The sequence below is a fragment of the Podarcis pityusensis genome (assembly GCF_964106645.2).
Source record: "Podarcis pityusensis genome assembly, chromosome: 17".
In the NCBI taxonomy this organism is placed as follows: Eukaryota; Metazoa; Chordata; class Lepidosauria; order Squamata; family Lacertidae; genus Podarcis; species Podarcis pityusensis.
The window spans coordinates 41,211,131-41,226,634 of NC_138042.1; the positions used below are offsets into that span (position 1 = coordinate 41,211,131).

Genomic DNA, 15,504 nt, shown 5'->3' on the forward strand with positions numbered 1-15,504 from the left:
AACAGAACCCACAAATGTGACTGAAGAAATGACAACATGAAAACTTTAAATAAACTTTTCATTTTACTTACTCTTCGTTTTTAATTCAAGGTTCCATTCCCAATACGTTTTGAACCAAAGGATAGCGGGACTTTTCTTCCTTCACACCACCTTGAAAGGCAGGGGAGGCAGTGCAACAGATATATATAGGTATTATTCATCACTGTTCTTCATGCTGCTGGTCACAGTCCTTAAGACTTTGGGTGCAATTCTATTTTTCATTAATTCATTAAAACATTTTAAAGACATCTTTCAAGGCATTTGCCCTTGTAAGGGAGCATTCAAAACCATTAGGTTAAAATCCACCTTCTACCCTTTAAAACAAGCAGTAAGATTTCAGCAAGACACAACAATGAATAAAAAGCTGGTTGAAATGAAAATATCTTGAGTTCTTTTAAAAATCACCACTCTGTTGAAGTCAGGAGTAAAGTTCCCATTTATTTGAAAGATTCTGGATTGCACCCTCTGTTTCATTCTATCCTGAAAGCATACAGCTAAGTTTATTCCCCCGGTTGACATACTAATAAAGAATATGAAATCCATTTCAGAGAGAACAGCTAAAGTTCTGATACAGTTCTTCCAGATCCAAAAGAATCTCTCTCTCAAAATCAATTCGGCCTTCTCTGAAGTTTCTTTAGGCTGTGTTTGACTGTGGAGACCAAAGTGTCTTGCTTCTGTTCTTCAGGTGAAAACAGTCTAGGCAGCAAAACCGGGTCCTCCTTGCTCTCCACCTCATAAAAAGGGCAGGTCTTTAAATGTGCAGCCATCGAAGGGATGTCACTGAATTGCCAGCTGTTAACTGTGGAGAACAGGCTGCTAAATTTCCAGATCTATCAAGAGGCATAAACAAGGAATTTAGGCATTGAAAAATCAGTCTTGCAATTGTGCAAGATCTTGCAAACAACTCTTCCCATTCCAAGAAGCTAGGTGCATGCATAAGAGGGCATCCAGATTTTGCCCAAATGCTTCAGGCTTGTAGCCCATCATTGAACCTACTGGACCAGCCAGTCCACCACTTGCCCACTCACTCACTGCCACCACCTGCCCACAAGTGCACCACTGGGATGTTCCAACCCTTCCGCCCTGTTCCTGCTGCCACCTCTTCCTCCTTGCTGCCCCCCTGTTTAAAACGAACAGGCACTCCTGTTTAAAACTGCTGCTCTGCTCCATCTCTTCCACTTGGCCTGGAAAGAGAGAAGGGGGTGAAGCAACGCAGTGCAGCAGAAATGGCAAACAGGCAGCAAAAGGGCTGTTCATGGTCTAGCAGTCTGTACCCCATGTGCACCTAGCAGCTTTTAGCAGCTGAGTCAAGGGCACAGGGGTGCCCAGGATCCTGTGGGTCTGGCTTGTTAGACCTGTGCGCCCCCTCTTCTCTCCAGTCCCTTTTGTCCCCCAAGCACTTTGCTAGAAATATCTATCTAATGCAGCCAAAGGGGAGAGGAGGAGGGGAAATTAATTGAATGCTCCTTGTTAAGATATGGATCCTAACAAACATTTTCAAACTTTCGGCATGGAGTATTATCCTTTAGGAATGAATGTGCATTAACAATTTATTCAATTTATGTAGAATAAATTATTTGGTCTAATTAATTTATTAACTTCCTAACCTATTAGCAACTGGCCTTTTTCACTTACCTTTGGATATCAATACAGTGGTACCTCGGGTTAAGAACTTAATTTGTTCTGGAGGTCCGTTCTTAGCCTGAAACTGTTCTTAACCTGAAGCACCACTTTAGCTAATGGGGCCTCCCACTGCCGCCACTCAATTTCTGTTCTCATCCTGAAGCAAAGTTCTTAACCCGAGGTACTATTTCTGGGTTAGCGGAGTCTGCAACCTGAAGTGTCTGTAACCTGAAGCGTCTGTAACCTGAGGTACCTGTATAGGCCTATATATACTGGATATAGGTATGGATATGGCTATAGGCCTAGATATAGTTTGCGGAGTCCCTGTTAAATTGACACCTTCATTTAAAACTCAAACTCATACTGTATTTAACATCCCAGTTTGATTAAACTCATACTGTATTTATCATCCCACTTTGATTAAGGGTACAATTCTCCCTGCTGTCTGTGTGTGGGAAGGGGGGAGAGAGTCCAAAGCAACAGAAATCAGAGGTTCTGTTAGACCACACTATTTCCACTGCAGTGCTGGAACAATGTGCTTGGCAGACTCCTACTTCGAATCAAGGCTTAGTTTTCTTGAAGAACTAGGAACATGCTTGCTTTCCATCTTCAGGGAACATTCCAATATAAAGCTAACTCTTAATCTCAGAATCATGGGTTGGAGCCCCATGTTGAGCAGGGGGTTGGACCCGATGACCTTTGTAGTCCCTTCTAACTCTACAAGTCTGTGATTCTGTGAAGGTTAAAACTTTAAAACATCAGGACAGACCCTGATATCGTGCAACCCTTGCTTGCCGCAGTGCTTTAGCCAGTGTAAACAAAGCCTAACTAAAAATTGCTAAAAAATATTTTTTATAGTATAGAAACCCATGATGCTCACAACCCCAAATCCAGAGACCTATGTAAATGTTTGGATGATGCCACCATACCCTCCCAAATGCCCCCATCACTTGCCTTTTTGCGGACTCTCCAAGAAGTGCCCCCGTGAGAATATCTCTTCTTTTCCCACGACAGAAGGACCATTCCTCTCTCTTGCAGCAGAGTAGCACAGATGTCCCTCATCTGCACCGACACCTGAGCCAACTGAGACAAGCTGTAGCTATCCAGAAACTCAGCGATGTACTTCAGGATCTCCAGGGGGAGGCTGCTCAGAACATCCATTTCTTTCCCCCTGCGATTTCTGCTCAAGTGAAATTTCTTTGCTTCCGAGAGCACGGGGTCAACCTCTGGCTTAAGGGCAAATGTCTTGAGGCGCTGGCTGTAGATGACCCTTGAGCTTTGCCCAGCCGGGCGCCAGGGATACTGAACAAAAGTGCAGCCCAGGTAGGCGAGTGGGCAACGATGCTGGAACCATCCATTCAAGCAGGACTGGATGTCGGCGTGGACATTCTTGAAATGCGAAGGAAACTCGTCTCTCCTGAAAACGTGGCTGCAGGAGAACGTGAAAGCAGAGTTGCTTTTGTTGTGCCTTTGGGTTACGCTCTCGCTGCTGAGCTGCATGTGGAGACTCGGTGGGTCTTCGGCATCTAGTGTGTCTGCTAGAACGGCCGTGGAAGCAAAAGGCTCTGTAGCAAAGTTGTACGTTTGCGTCCCAAAATCTATGAATAGAGCATCGATGCTCTTTGATTCAGAGATCTCGTGCCCTTTCAGTTCCTTCTCCAAGGCACACAGCAGTGTAGTTTTGATTGCATCGGATTTAGGAAGCGCCTCCAGGCTTACTCCTAACTCTGAAGTATCCACAGATACACTCTTAGTTGGCTTCCTGTGCGCCACGACGTCCCCAAGGCGAGCTCTTTTGCCACAATAGCTGACTGGCACTCTGAAGGTGGTCACAGTCTTCACTTCCTGAACCTCCAGGTTTCCATATACAAAGTCTTTCTCCCTGGGAGTGCAAGCAGCCATCTGACCAAAATGAATTAGCATCCTTCCATGGTGCACCAGGTACATATTATAATCCCCTATAGGAACCTCTTTTTTTAACCTCTCCAAAACTCCATCTTGCCAAGGAGCCAAACCTGTCTTTTCAGCTGCTAAATTCACTTCAGGAGGGGCTTGGTTTTTCCCACTGTCTCCCACACTGCTACCTTCTTCTTGCGGCTTTCCTTTCTCATTGCCACTAGAAGTTGGTCCTGTTTTCAGGGGCTTACTCTCCCTTCCACTTTCCTTGTTTTCGGCCAGTTGGCCTGTTACTGTGCACGCCTTGAATTCTTTACTGAAGATGTTTTCCCAGGTTTTGTAACCGACTAAATCGACCCCTTCTTTGTCCTTTGCAAGGTTCTCACGCTCTTCCTGGCTGAGCCCGGCTGCCTCAGCCATAGTTGCTTCAGACTGACCAGCTCCTTCTCCTAGGTAGGACTCGGCACCATCAGTTCCTTCGTCATCTATGGGACAAGCCTCCGTGCATTCTGGGAAAAACTCGGCCATTCTGAGTGTCTTAAAAAGAGCTTTCTGATCTCTCAAGGCGAGGGCCGCATCTAAGCAGGCTTCACCGGGCTCCTCTTTCATAATGTTCTGGTGCAGAACGGTCTCAGAATCCACATTTGGCCAACGATTCCAATCCATCGAACAGGAGACGATACTGGCGGGGCAGACTCTGAGGTGTTTGGCTACTTTGAAGCGGGCCATGGTGAAAGGGCAGCCATAAACAGAGTTGAGGCATGAGACTTGCTCTAGTGGACACAGGAGTTGGTGCTCGTCCTCTTTACACATATGGAAAGCAGCGCCGCAGTGAGACCGGCAGCTGATCACCACGCAAGAGACCGTGGGCTCGACTGGAGCCTGGCAGTGCCGGTTGAAACACTTCTCACAGTGCTTGTGGAGTCCAGAGGAGGCTCGGTGCTTCTTGCCCTGCGGACACGAGAGGAGACAGAAAGAGAAGAGAAAGAGAAGTAGCTCACCAAGGGACGCGGGTGGCGCTGTGGGTTAAACCACAGAGCCTAGGACTTGCCGATCAGAAGGTTGTTGGGGTGAGCTCCCGTTGCTTGGTTCCTGCTCCTGCCAACCTAGCAGTTCAAAAGCACATCAAAGTGCAAATAGATAAATAGGTACCACTCTGGCGGGAAGGTAAATGGCGTTTCCGTGCGCTGCTCTGGTTCGTCAGAAGCGGCTTAGTCATGCTGGCCATATGACCCGGAAGCTGTACGCCGGCTCCCTTGGCCAGTAAAGCAGGATGAGCGCCGCAACCCCAGAGTCGGCCACGACTGGACCAGTCAGGGGTCCCTTTACCTTTACCTTTAGGCAACCTAGTCCTAATATATTGAAGCTTTAGAAGAAGAAGAAGAAGAAGAAGAAGAAGAAGAAGAAGAAGGAGGAGGAGGAGGAGGAGGAGGAGGAGGAGAAGGAGAAGGAGAAGGAGAAGGAGAAGGAGAAGGAGAAGAAGTATCTCACCAAAGCATTGACAAAACCTGGGACATGGTCCATGTTTGTGGCTTAAAGAGCTCTGCATTTATTATTATGGTTGTACCTTGGTTCTCAGACGGAATCTGTTCCAGAAGTCTGCTCGACTTTCGAAAATGTTCGAAAACCAAGGTGTGGCTTCTGATTGGCTGCAGGAAGCTTCTGCAGCCAATCAGAAGCTGCAGAAGCCACATCAGATGTTTGGGTTCCAAAGAACATTCGCAAACTGGAACACTCACTTCTGAGTTTGCGGCATTCGGGAGCCAAAACGTTTGAGAACTAAGCTGTTCGAAAACCAAGGTACGACTGTATTAAGATTTATATACCACCCTTCATCCAAAGATCTCAGGGAGGTTCACATAAAAAGACAAATAGTTAAAACTAAAATAGAATCACAGTGCCTGCTGTGGTTGCAGAGACCAGTAACCTGTAATTGCTGCCTCCCGTGTTGTTTCTACTGCGCCAGCACCAGCGAAGCGACCTCTCTGGGGTGCAAGCTTGGGCAGTGTGTAGGGAGGTCTTGGGCTACCCTGACAACAAGACCAGCTTCTAAACCACATCAGCAAGCAATACATTTGGCACCAGCTTGGCTGAAGGGTTTGCTGGAAGGTGGCATAGAAGACGCCATCCAACTGTCTTAATAATAATAATAATAATAATAATTTATTATTTATACCCCGCCCATCTGGCTGGGTTTCCCCAGCCACTCTGGGCGGCTTCCAAAAGAATATTAAAATACTATGATACATCAAACATTAAAAGCTTCCCTAAACAGGGCTGCCTTCAGATGTCTTCTAAAAGTCTGGTAGTTGTTGTTCTCTTTGACATCTGGTGGGAGGGCGTTCCACAGGGAGGGCGCCACTACCGAGAAGGCCCTCTGCCTGGTTCCCTGTAACTTGGCTTCTCGCAGTGAGGGAACCGCCAGAAGGCCCTCGGTGCTGGACCTCAGTGTCCGGGTAGAATGATGGAGGTGGAGACGCTCCTTCAGGTATACTGGACCGAGGCCGTTTAGGGCTTTAAAGGTCAGCACCAACACTTTGAATTGTGCTCGGAAACGTACTGGGAGCCAATGTAGGTCTTTCAAGACCGGTGTTATATGGTCTCGGCGGCTGTTCCCAGTCACCAGTCTGGCTGCTGCATTCTGGATTAGTTGTAGTTTCCGGGTCACCTTCAAAGGTAGCCCCACGTAGAGCGCATTGCAGTAGTCCAAGCGGGAGATAACCAGAGCATGCACCACTCCGGCGAGGCAGTCCGCGGGCAGATAGGGTCTCAACCTACGTACCAGATGGAGCTGGTACACAGCTGCCCTGGACACGGATTTAACCTGTGCCTCCATGGACAGCTGTGAGTCCAAAATGACTCCCAGGCTGCGCACCTGGTCCTTCAGGGGCACGGTTACCCCATTCAGGACCAGGGAATCCCCCACACCTGCCCGCCTCCTGTCCCCCAGAAACAGTACTTCTGTCTTGTCAGGATTCAACCTCAATCTGTTTGCCGCCATCCATCCTCCAACCGCCTCCAGACACTCACACAGGACCTTCACCGCCTTCACTGGTTCTGATTTAAAGGAGAGGTAGAGCTGGGTGTCATCTGCATACTGATGAACACCCAGTCCAAACCCCCTGATGATCTCTCCCAGCGGCTTCATATAGATATTAAAAAGCATGGGGGAGAGGACGGAACCCTGAGGCACCCCACAAGTGAGAGCCCAAGGGTCTGAACACTCATCCCCCACCACCACTTTCTGAACACGGCCCAGGAGGAAGGAGCGGAACCACTGTATGACAGTGCCCCCAGCTCCCAGCCCCTCAAGACGGTCCAGAAGGATGTTATGGTCGATGGTATCAAACGCCGCTGAGAGATCCAGCAGAACTAGGAAACAGCTCTCACCTTTGTCCCTAGCCCGCCGGAGATCATCAACCAGTGCGACCAAGGCAGTTTCAGTCCCGTGATGAGGCCTGAATCCCGATTGGAAGGGATCCAAATGGTCCGCTTCTTCCAGGCGTGCCTGGAGTTGTTCAGCAACCACTCGCTCAATCACCTTGCCCAGGAATGGAAGATGTGAGACTGGGCGATAGTTGGCCATCGTGGCCGCATCTAAAGATGGTTTTTTAAGAAGCGGTTTAATAACCGCCTCTTTCAGCGGGTCTGGGAAGGCTCCCTCACAGAGGGAAGCATTCACCACCCCACGAAGCCCATCGCCCAGCCCTTCCCGGCTAGCTTTTATAAGCCAGGATGGGCAAGGATCAAGGAGACAGGTGGTTGGTTTCACTCGTCCAAGCAGCCTGTCCACATCCTCGGAGGTAACAGATTGGAATTGATCCCACACAATTTGACTAGACAGGACTCTAGCACTCCTCCGCCCCGGCCCTGCTCCCACGGTGGCGTCTACCTCTTCCCGAATCTGAGCGACTTTATCTGCAAAAAACTTTGCAAAATCATTGCAGGAGATCATGTGGCCCGTATTGGGCCCCGATGTAGCAGGTGGTTCCGCTAAATTGCGGACCACCTGAAAAAGTCTCCTGCTGCTGTTTTCTGCAGATGCAATAGAGGCGGCGAAGAAAGCCTTCTTCGCCGTCGCTACCGCCACTTGGTAGGCTCGACACTGAGCTCTAACCTGTGTCCGGTCAGCTTCAGAATGGGTCAACCGCCACCGGCGCTCTAGCCGTCTCAACGATTGTTTCATTGCCCTCAGATTCGTGGAAAACCACGGGGCCATCCGGGCTCCATGCAATCGGAGAGGGCGCTTCGGAGCCAAACAGTCAATAGCCCTGGTTAACTCCACATTCCAGCGGGCCACCAGGGAATCAGCTGAAAGGCCATCAACATGGGATAAAGCAGGTGCTCCACTCTGGATTTACGTAGGGTTCACTTCTTAAGCCTTTTCTTCTCCCAAAAATGGACTACAGCAACCAAGGAGGAACGTGTCTCTTGGGCAAATATATATATATATATATATATATATATATATATATATATATATATATATTAGCACCCTTGGCCTAGAACAATTAATGGTGTGCTGTAAGAATGGAACTGAACTAGAGAGACCAGTTCGTTGAATGCATCGCACGACAAAACAATCTCTTCTCTTACCATAGCTGCAGTTGTCTGCCTTTGGTATCCCTGCAAGAAAAATGAAAAGGCTTCACAAAAGCATCAAATAGTTGTGATCTAAGTACTGTACAGCCTTGCAGTTCAACCATTCCATTCCAAAGCAGAATACAGAACCGATATGGTATAGGCATGTCCCATCATTGGTGGAAATGTCGTCACTAGACTGCTTTTTTACCTCCCATGTATTTCATTGTAGATGCAGATGCCCATTTCATTACACAACTGCAAATGACCGACCCAAACTGTCGCAGGTTGCTTGTTCTCCTGTATCGTTTTGTCAAATGGTCTGGAGGACATTTATCGCAAGTCAGGTTTTTGGACTACAACTCCCATCATCCCTAGCTAACAGGACCAGTAGTTAGGGATGATGGGAATTGTAGTCCAAAACAGCTGGAGGGCCAAGTTTGGCCATCACTGACTAAGGGCTTGCGCACCATTGTTCAGGGTTCTCCTCCCTCCTGTGTGTGGTGAGTGGGGACCCTGTTGCAACAGTTTATTTCCTTTAATAAAGATCAGGCTTACTAGCCGCTTTGCTTTCAATATACTCTGGTTGGCCTCTGCCTTCTCTACAACTGATAGAGATTGACTGAGGGACTCTATACGGGCTCTAGATACCCCATAAGGGAATTATAGAAATTTTTCTTATAACAATATGCACCATTACTTCAGTGCCACTGGTCATCAACAACCCAGAAAGTAACAAGTGTGAAGAAAATTGCTCGATATTCCATTGTCCATGCTGAGATTTCTAGCACCCTCTCTGCTAGCATCTGTTACTTGTAAACTGCAGTGATGGAAAAGATGTACCACTGAGTTGATCTCAGCTGACAGTTCTTCAGCATTGTACAGCTATTGTTCAGAAGGCAAGATCTTCCTTCTGCAGAACTTTTAGTGCAAATATGCAGCAACAGCCTTCCCGGTGTACAACAGTAAAAGCATTCGTCTGTTTGTCTGTCACAGCCAGACTTCTGTTGCTCTGATTCTTGAGAGTATTTTGGGTGCACATAATCTCTAAAAATAGCTGCAGCGATGACTTGCAGAATGTCGGCGCAGTTACATAGCACAAAAACTATGCATGTATCGGGAGCACTTGAACATTACAAGGGTTGGAGCAAAAGACAGATAACCCAAATAAGGAGCAAACATTGCGCAGTCTGAATGCCCTACATGGGGCAATCCATCATTCAACAGAAGGACCATTTTTAAAGTTCTTTAGCATGACTGAAAGAAGCCAGTTTCTTAGGCGGCAGGTGATGGAGATGGAAAGGAAATGCAAGAGGCCTGCTAGGGCTCACGCTAACCTATGGTTTAGCCAGGGCTTCTTCCAGCCAGAATGCACAATGGCATTCTGGCACTTCTCAGGTGGGCCCTGGAGGTGTGGGGAGAGACTTGACCGGCCTCAGCAAAAGCCCCGCTTGCACCTCCATCTCACAAGAAGACCCTCCGCAGAACCTGAAGGGACATCCTCCACGGGTTCTGGAAAAGGTCTCCTCGTGAGCAGGCGGTGCAGCCAGGCTTTGCTGAGGCTCTTCAGCCTCCTGGCTATCAGACAACACACGGGAAAGCTGAGCCTCAGCTGAGCAAGTCCCCACAACCATTAAGCTGCTCAGCTGAGGTGCAGAAGCCTCTCTGCATCTCAGCTGAGCAGCCTCAACAGCCTCTGGCCTCTGAGGAGCTTGAAGAGTTCTGGGGTAGTTCTTCTGAGCAAAGTGCATTCAAGCAGCTTTTTTCTGGGGTGTTATAAGAATTTTAAGGTCTCAAATACAGAATAAATATTCATAAAGGCACACATATCTAAATATATGAACCATGTGTCTGAAATACCACGGGAGAGCAATCCTGAAGCTATTCTGACTCTCCCAATGACCTCAAATATTCCTCTGCAGTAAGAGAGGCGAATGCGGAAAGCCTTCCCATGGTCTTTTTGCTTGCAAATCCTGTCTTAAGGGTGCATTTGTGTATGAATAGGGTGGACCATGGGGTCATGAAGAGTCGGACACGACTCAACAACAACAACAACAACAGGGTGAGCCTGTGACCTGGACTCAGGAACTGAAGTATTAACAATCATAAAAGAATGGCCAGACTGCCCAGTTAATGCAATCAGTGACCATTATCAGTCATCCTGGCAGACAGGATTTCTGCTGTAGACCGCCTCCTTCTGCGATGTATGTATGATGTTTTGGGGGGTGGTCTTGGGCTACAGGGTGGGCAGTTTCCAAAGTCTATATAAGGGCTTGCGCACCATTGTTCAGGGTTCTCCTCCCTCCTGCGTGTGGTGAGTGGGGACCCTGTTGCAACAGTTCCTTGAATAAAGATCAGGCTTACTAACCGCTTTGCTTCTCAATATTCTCTGGCTGGCCTCTGTCTTCTCCTACCGATAGGGAACCCACTTAAGGACTCTATATGGGCTCTGGAATACCCCATAAGGGAAAGGGAGCAGTTTTTCTTATAACGGGGGGGGGGGGAGCACTGGGTTTAGCTCACTAGTTCCCTAATTTAGTGGGCCACCATCTCCTTGGTTCTGTAATTTCATCCCCAGTGAACTCCACCCTATAAAAAGCATTATTCAGAGAAGTGGTTAGTGCAACCCATTAAGAAAGATGGGCTCAAAAGAGAATTCAAAAGAGTAACAATTAATTGCCACATTTATTCAAAATCCAACTAAAACTATTTAGTTTAATTAATTCAGTGAAACTGGTGGATTTGATCCAGTGTCGTACCAGCTCTTCAAAGTCTGATCATTTACACTTCCAGTGCCTCCCTGCCACCTCCTTGTGTCTTAGTGCGCCCCCTAGGTAATCCTAACGCTCCCAGGGGGCAGTACCCCCCCACACACCTGGAAACCACTGGTTGAGCTTCACATTGGAACCAGCCGGTAAATTGGAAGATCAGGAATTATCAGCCCCAAAAGACTTTACACCATTGACCATGGTGTCCTTTCATAATGACTTGAAGGAATAGGACCTGGAGGCAGCGTAGTACAGTGGTTCCACTCCTGCTTGCAGGGTTGTCCCCAGGAAAGAGGAGGAGGAGGAGGAGATGGTTGCTTGGCCCTGAAGCTTTTGAGCTGTGGGGTCTTGCAAGAGCGTCTCCTATCTCCTATGCCATTTAACACCTATGTGAGTCTGTTCGGAGCTGTTATCCAGGAATTTGGACCATAATCCATTAGTATGCTGAAGACACGTAGCTCTGTCTCTTCATACCATCTGAATCAGGAGAGACTGTGAAGATGTTAGACCAGTGTCTGGAAGGAGGAAAAGGCTGACTGGGGGCTTATACTGTTAGTGGGTATCTGGGAAATGGCTGTACAACCTGTACATTTCCCCTGAAAGAGCAGGTTTGTCATCTGGGAGTACCAAATTCCAACCTGTCACTGGCCTTTCCTGGACTGGGATAGCTTGGCCTCCATGTCCTTGCTACGGTGGCCTCCTGCTTAGACTACTGCAGAGTTCTCTACATGGGGCTGCCCTTGAAAATGACCCAGAGATTACAGCTTGTGCAGAATGTGGCTGTTGAGTTGTTAGGTGGGGCAGCCTAATTGGATTGGGACCCAAGTACCCAAAGCAGCAGCTCCCCCCATATCAACTATCTCAAGCACCACTGTTGTGTCTGGAAGCTGCCTGGTTGGCGTTGATCTGTGACAGGGCCTTCTTGGTGGTGGGTCCCTGTTTGTGAAACCAGATCCCTGATAAGGTCTGCCCGTCTCCTACATTATCGACTTTTAAGAGAAATTTCAAAACATTCCTGTTTACGCAGGCGTCTGATGGTTGATAGATACTGGTCATGGCCACAGTGAAATTAATACAGTACTTATGAGGTTATGAGTCTGCTTTAAGATGTTCTAATTAGTTTTTTTAATGTGTTAAATCTGTCGTTTTTTAATCGTACTGTTTTAACATTTTGACATTTGCTGCCCTGGGCTGCTCTGGGAGGGAGGGCAGTTCGCCAGTTTACAAAATAAAAATAAAAAGCCACAACACAACTAATCACCCTTGGCTGGAAGGCCTACCCTTCCTGCTCATTTCAGCAGAGCACAGCGGAATAGTATTGATTACTCTGAGATGTGTTCAAAGCCATCACAGATAAAAAGTCACTGCTGTGGACAATTTATATTGATTATTGGTGTTTTGTGGTCTTTAATGAGCTATTGTAAACTGCCCTGGACATTTTTTTTAAGTGAAGAGAAGCATAAAAGCTTTCAATGTAGTTTCCTATTCTGATAGTTAGCTATAGACAAACTATAGATAAATAGATCCTTGAAGAAAATAAGAGTTTACAAGAATCTTGGCTATTCCTGGGGGGAAAGAGCTTGAGAGCCACTGGTTTGGGGAGTATCAATTACTTTTTATAAGGGTTTTCGTGTCAAAACCACGTGGCAGTTGTTTGCAATATTAGTGGTAATACTGTCAGCTCTGTGCTGTCGTTTGTTCTTCCATCTTCTAAATTCTTTTTTTTTTTAACATCTCAAAGCTCTTCGCCTGCCTTCTGCTTCACAGAACCTGCTGAAAATTCATGATTAGAGCCACTCTCGTGATTAGATGGCTATAAACCTCTGCTAATTCTGCTCCGAAGTTTCAGATCTGCCCTGCTGTAACTGATTTCAGAGACTAGTCCTCTCAAAAGGGACACATGCTTGTGTTTTGGAACTGACCTTGATCACGAATTTAGGATATTAATAGCCGAGCTCTTTAGTGCTAGCTTTCTGAAACTACTCTGTAACCTAGAAGCCCGTCCTCCAGTCATAGATGCGCATGAGAGCAACCTGTGGTTATTTAAGTAGAAAGGAAAATGAACTCTGCACCTGCTCAGAGCCTCCTCCTTTATTATTGGTTCATATTTTGCAAGGATGAGCCCTGGCATTGAAGGTGACAGCCTCCGATTAATCCCACTGTCTTTCGGAATGCAAAGAAGCAATAAGGACTAAAGCTGCAATCCTGCACACAGGCTGTGCAAACACGGGAAAACTGGAGCTCACGGAGCTCAGCACCTCTCTAGCATTCCCAATTTAACAGAGCTGATGGAAGAACGTCAAGATGAGAGTCTAACATTTATCAGTACTTTAAACACTTTGCATAACTGGCTGCGACACACGCTCCCCCCTTATTATATACACGTTACTGTTTTTCATTCCTAACTCTGGCATGGTAATATAGCATTCACCTTTCAGCTTTGATTCCAAAACAGGTTTTCGTTTTAAAGCCTTACCCTCAGCATGCAGTCTCTTTTTTCCTGTACCCCAAATAAATGGTCTCTTGGGTTTTTCAGGCTGAGTTGAAATGAGGTGGAGCAGAGATGGGTGGGAGCAGCAGAACGAAGGAGGAGGAGGAAATCTGAGGAGGCAGGGGAGGTAAAAAAAACACCCTGAAATGCACACAAGTGGCCTCAGCTGTTAAAAATAAAACTGGTGCACTCGGCAGCATGGTTCAATTTACAGAATGTTGCCCTTCCACAATATTTATTTTAACTGTCATTGATGCTGTGCTGTTTAACAGAGCTTGAGCAGAACAGCTGATTCACATCTCAGTACAATAACATTCTCTGCATTGCATATGCTTTGCAATGAAGTCTTCTTTCTTACTGAGGAAATAAGTTTTACATCCCTTCAGCATCTTCCTCCTCGTGCTGCCTATATGAAATAGGTAAAGGTAAAGGGACTCCTGACCATTAGGTCCAGTCGTGGCCAACTCTGGGGTTGCGGCGCTCATCTTGCTTTACTGGCCGAGGGAGCTGGTGTACAGCTTCCGGGTCATGTGGCCAGCATGACTAAGCCACTTCTGGCGAACCAGAGCAGCGCACGGAAACACTGTTTACTTTCCCACCGGAGTGGTACCTATTGATCTACTTGCACTGGTGCTTTCAAACTGCTAGGTTGGCAGGAGCTGGGACTGAGCAACGGGAGCTCACCCCGTCGCGGGGATTCGAACCGCCGACCTTCTGATCAACAAGTCCTAGGCTCTGTGGTTTAACCCACAACGCCACCCGTGTCCCACCTATATGAAATTCTCTTACTTTATTTTATTTCCCCCCTCCCTTTTGCATTAAAGCTAATGAGTATCTCTTTATCCGATGCGGGGTATTAGTTTTCTGCACTGAAAATGTAAAAATACTGATGACTTCCACAATCTCTGCAATATTAAAAGACAACTTGTGTGGTTCATAGCAAAGAGTGGCACAATTAAGATAAACCTTCAGTCATAGCCTGACAATGAACTGCAGCTTCTTTCTCCATGTCTTTGACATGCCCATAGTTTGCTATGGGATCCAAAATGGGAAACGCTAACCAGAATTCAGAACTATGGTTGGAGGATGCTTCCGAGTCTAGTTTGGAGTAAAAGTAATTTGCCGACTGAGGGGGCATGGTGGCAAATTATAATTAGCACTGAACAAGTATTATAGGGGAGAGCGTGTATCATTTTGTAATGTTGTTTTGTCTTGTTGCCACCTTGAAGACTTTCAGCTGACATGTGTGTTACTAATAATGTAATTAGTTAATTAGAGTTGTCTGAATTAAGCCAGTGTGAGCAACACACTCATGGCAAAACATTATCAGCCTCCATGTATGTAGCATAAAGATTTTAATGTGCTTCCGTGAGCAGGAAGAAGTTGCAGGGCCACAGCACTTGCCCACCTGCCCATCTTGTTTGGCCACAAGCGGTTCCTCATGTGCTTCCTGCAGCCACTTGCTAGCACATTTCCAAAGCTAAGCAGGGGCTGGCATAGTCTCACATTAGATGGGGGACCATGGGTTGAGATTCCTGCATTGCAGGGAGTTAGATTAGATGACCCATCCCTTCCAGCTCTATAATTCTATGAGGAATACACCTAGTGACTCAGTTATTTAGGATAAATGTCAACATTTATGAAAAACATGAAATTAGAAACTCAAGCAAAGAACCGAAAAATTATTGCAAAAACCTTTGGGGCTTGCAAATTCTTAAAGAACCAGGAACATTTTCATCGAAGGAAGAATTTAAAAACAAACAGAATGGCGATTCTGAGTAAATTTCCCATGGATCTCTCCTAACTCTAACATTCTACGATTATATGAACCCAGAAGTAAAAAGAATAAACTAAAAAAATGAAAGTACATTGTACATGGTACATGTAAATTACATGTGAAATTTAGTAATTTTGTTAATGGTGTTGCTGTTCTTGTTGTTTTGACAGCCTTTGAAACATTATTTCCGTGTCCTCTCTAAAAAAGCCAAGCTTCACAAATAATTCATTCTCATTAAATTACTAGGCTTCTCTATATGCGAACATCTAAAATAACACTTAGGTGTTTGTTTGTTTTAGAAAACGTACATATATGGTCAGTTTCCTCTC

General features: G+C 46.4%; 1 protein-coding gene across 3 annotated transcripts; it reads right to left on the minus strand.

The window, feature by feature from the left end:
- Positions 1-41: 41 nt before the first annotated feature.
- On the minus strand, positions 42-13,497 carry FBXO40 (F-box protein 40). Of its 3 annotated transcripts, none has more exons than XM_080987126.1 (4): positions 13,384-13,497; positions 8,155-8,184; positions 2,617-4,509; positions 42-869 (listed from the first exon to the last, which is right to left on the minus strand). In XM_080987126.1, exons 1-4 carry the CDS (start codon positions 13,390-13,392, stop codon positions 648-650), a joined length of 2,154 nt encoding a protein of 717 aa, XP_080843252.1. In that variant the 5' UTR covers positions 13,393-13,497; the 3' UTR covers positions 42-647. The 3 variants fall into 3 exon arrangements, with proteins under 3 accessions (XP_080843252.1, XP_080843251.1, XP_080843250.1); XM_080987125.1 differs by having other exon boundaries at positions 13,339-13,472; XM_080987124.1 differs by lacking the exon at positions 8,155-8,184 and having other exon boundaries at positions 13,384-13,496.
- Between the last annotated feature and the right edge of the window lie 2,007 nt (positions 13,498-15,504).

What these genes read in the sequence shown, in the direction of transcription:
- FBXO40 (XM_080987126.1), bottom strand. An exon ending in GGCAGACAACTGCAGCTATG is followed by an intron (nt 4,510 to 8,154) that starts GTAAGAGAAGAG and finishes TCGTGTCCGCAG; the next exon opens with GGCAAGAAGCACCGAGCCTC. An exon ending in CTTGGAGAGTCCGCAAAAAG is followed by an intron (nt 870 to 2,616) that starts GCAAGTGATGGG and finishes GCCTCTTGATAG; the next exon opens with ATCTGGAAATTTAGCAGCCT.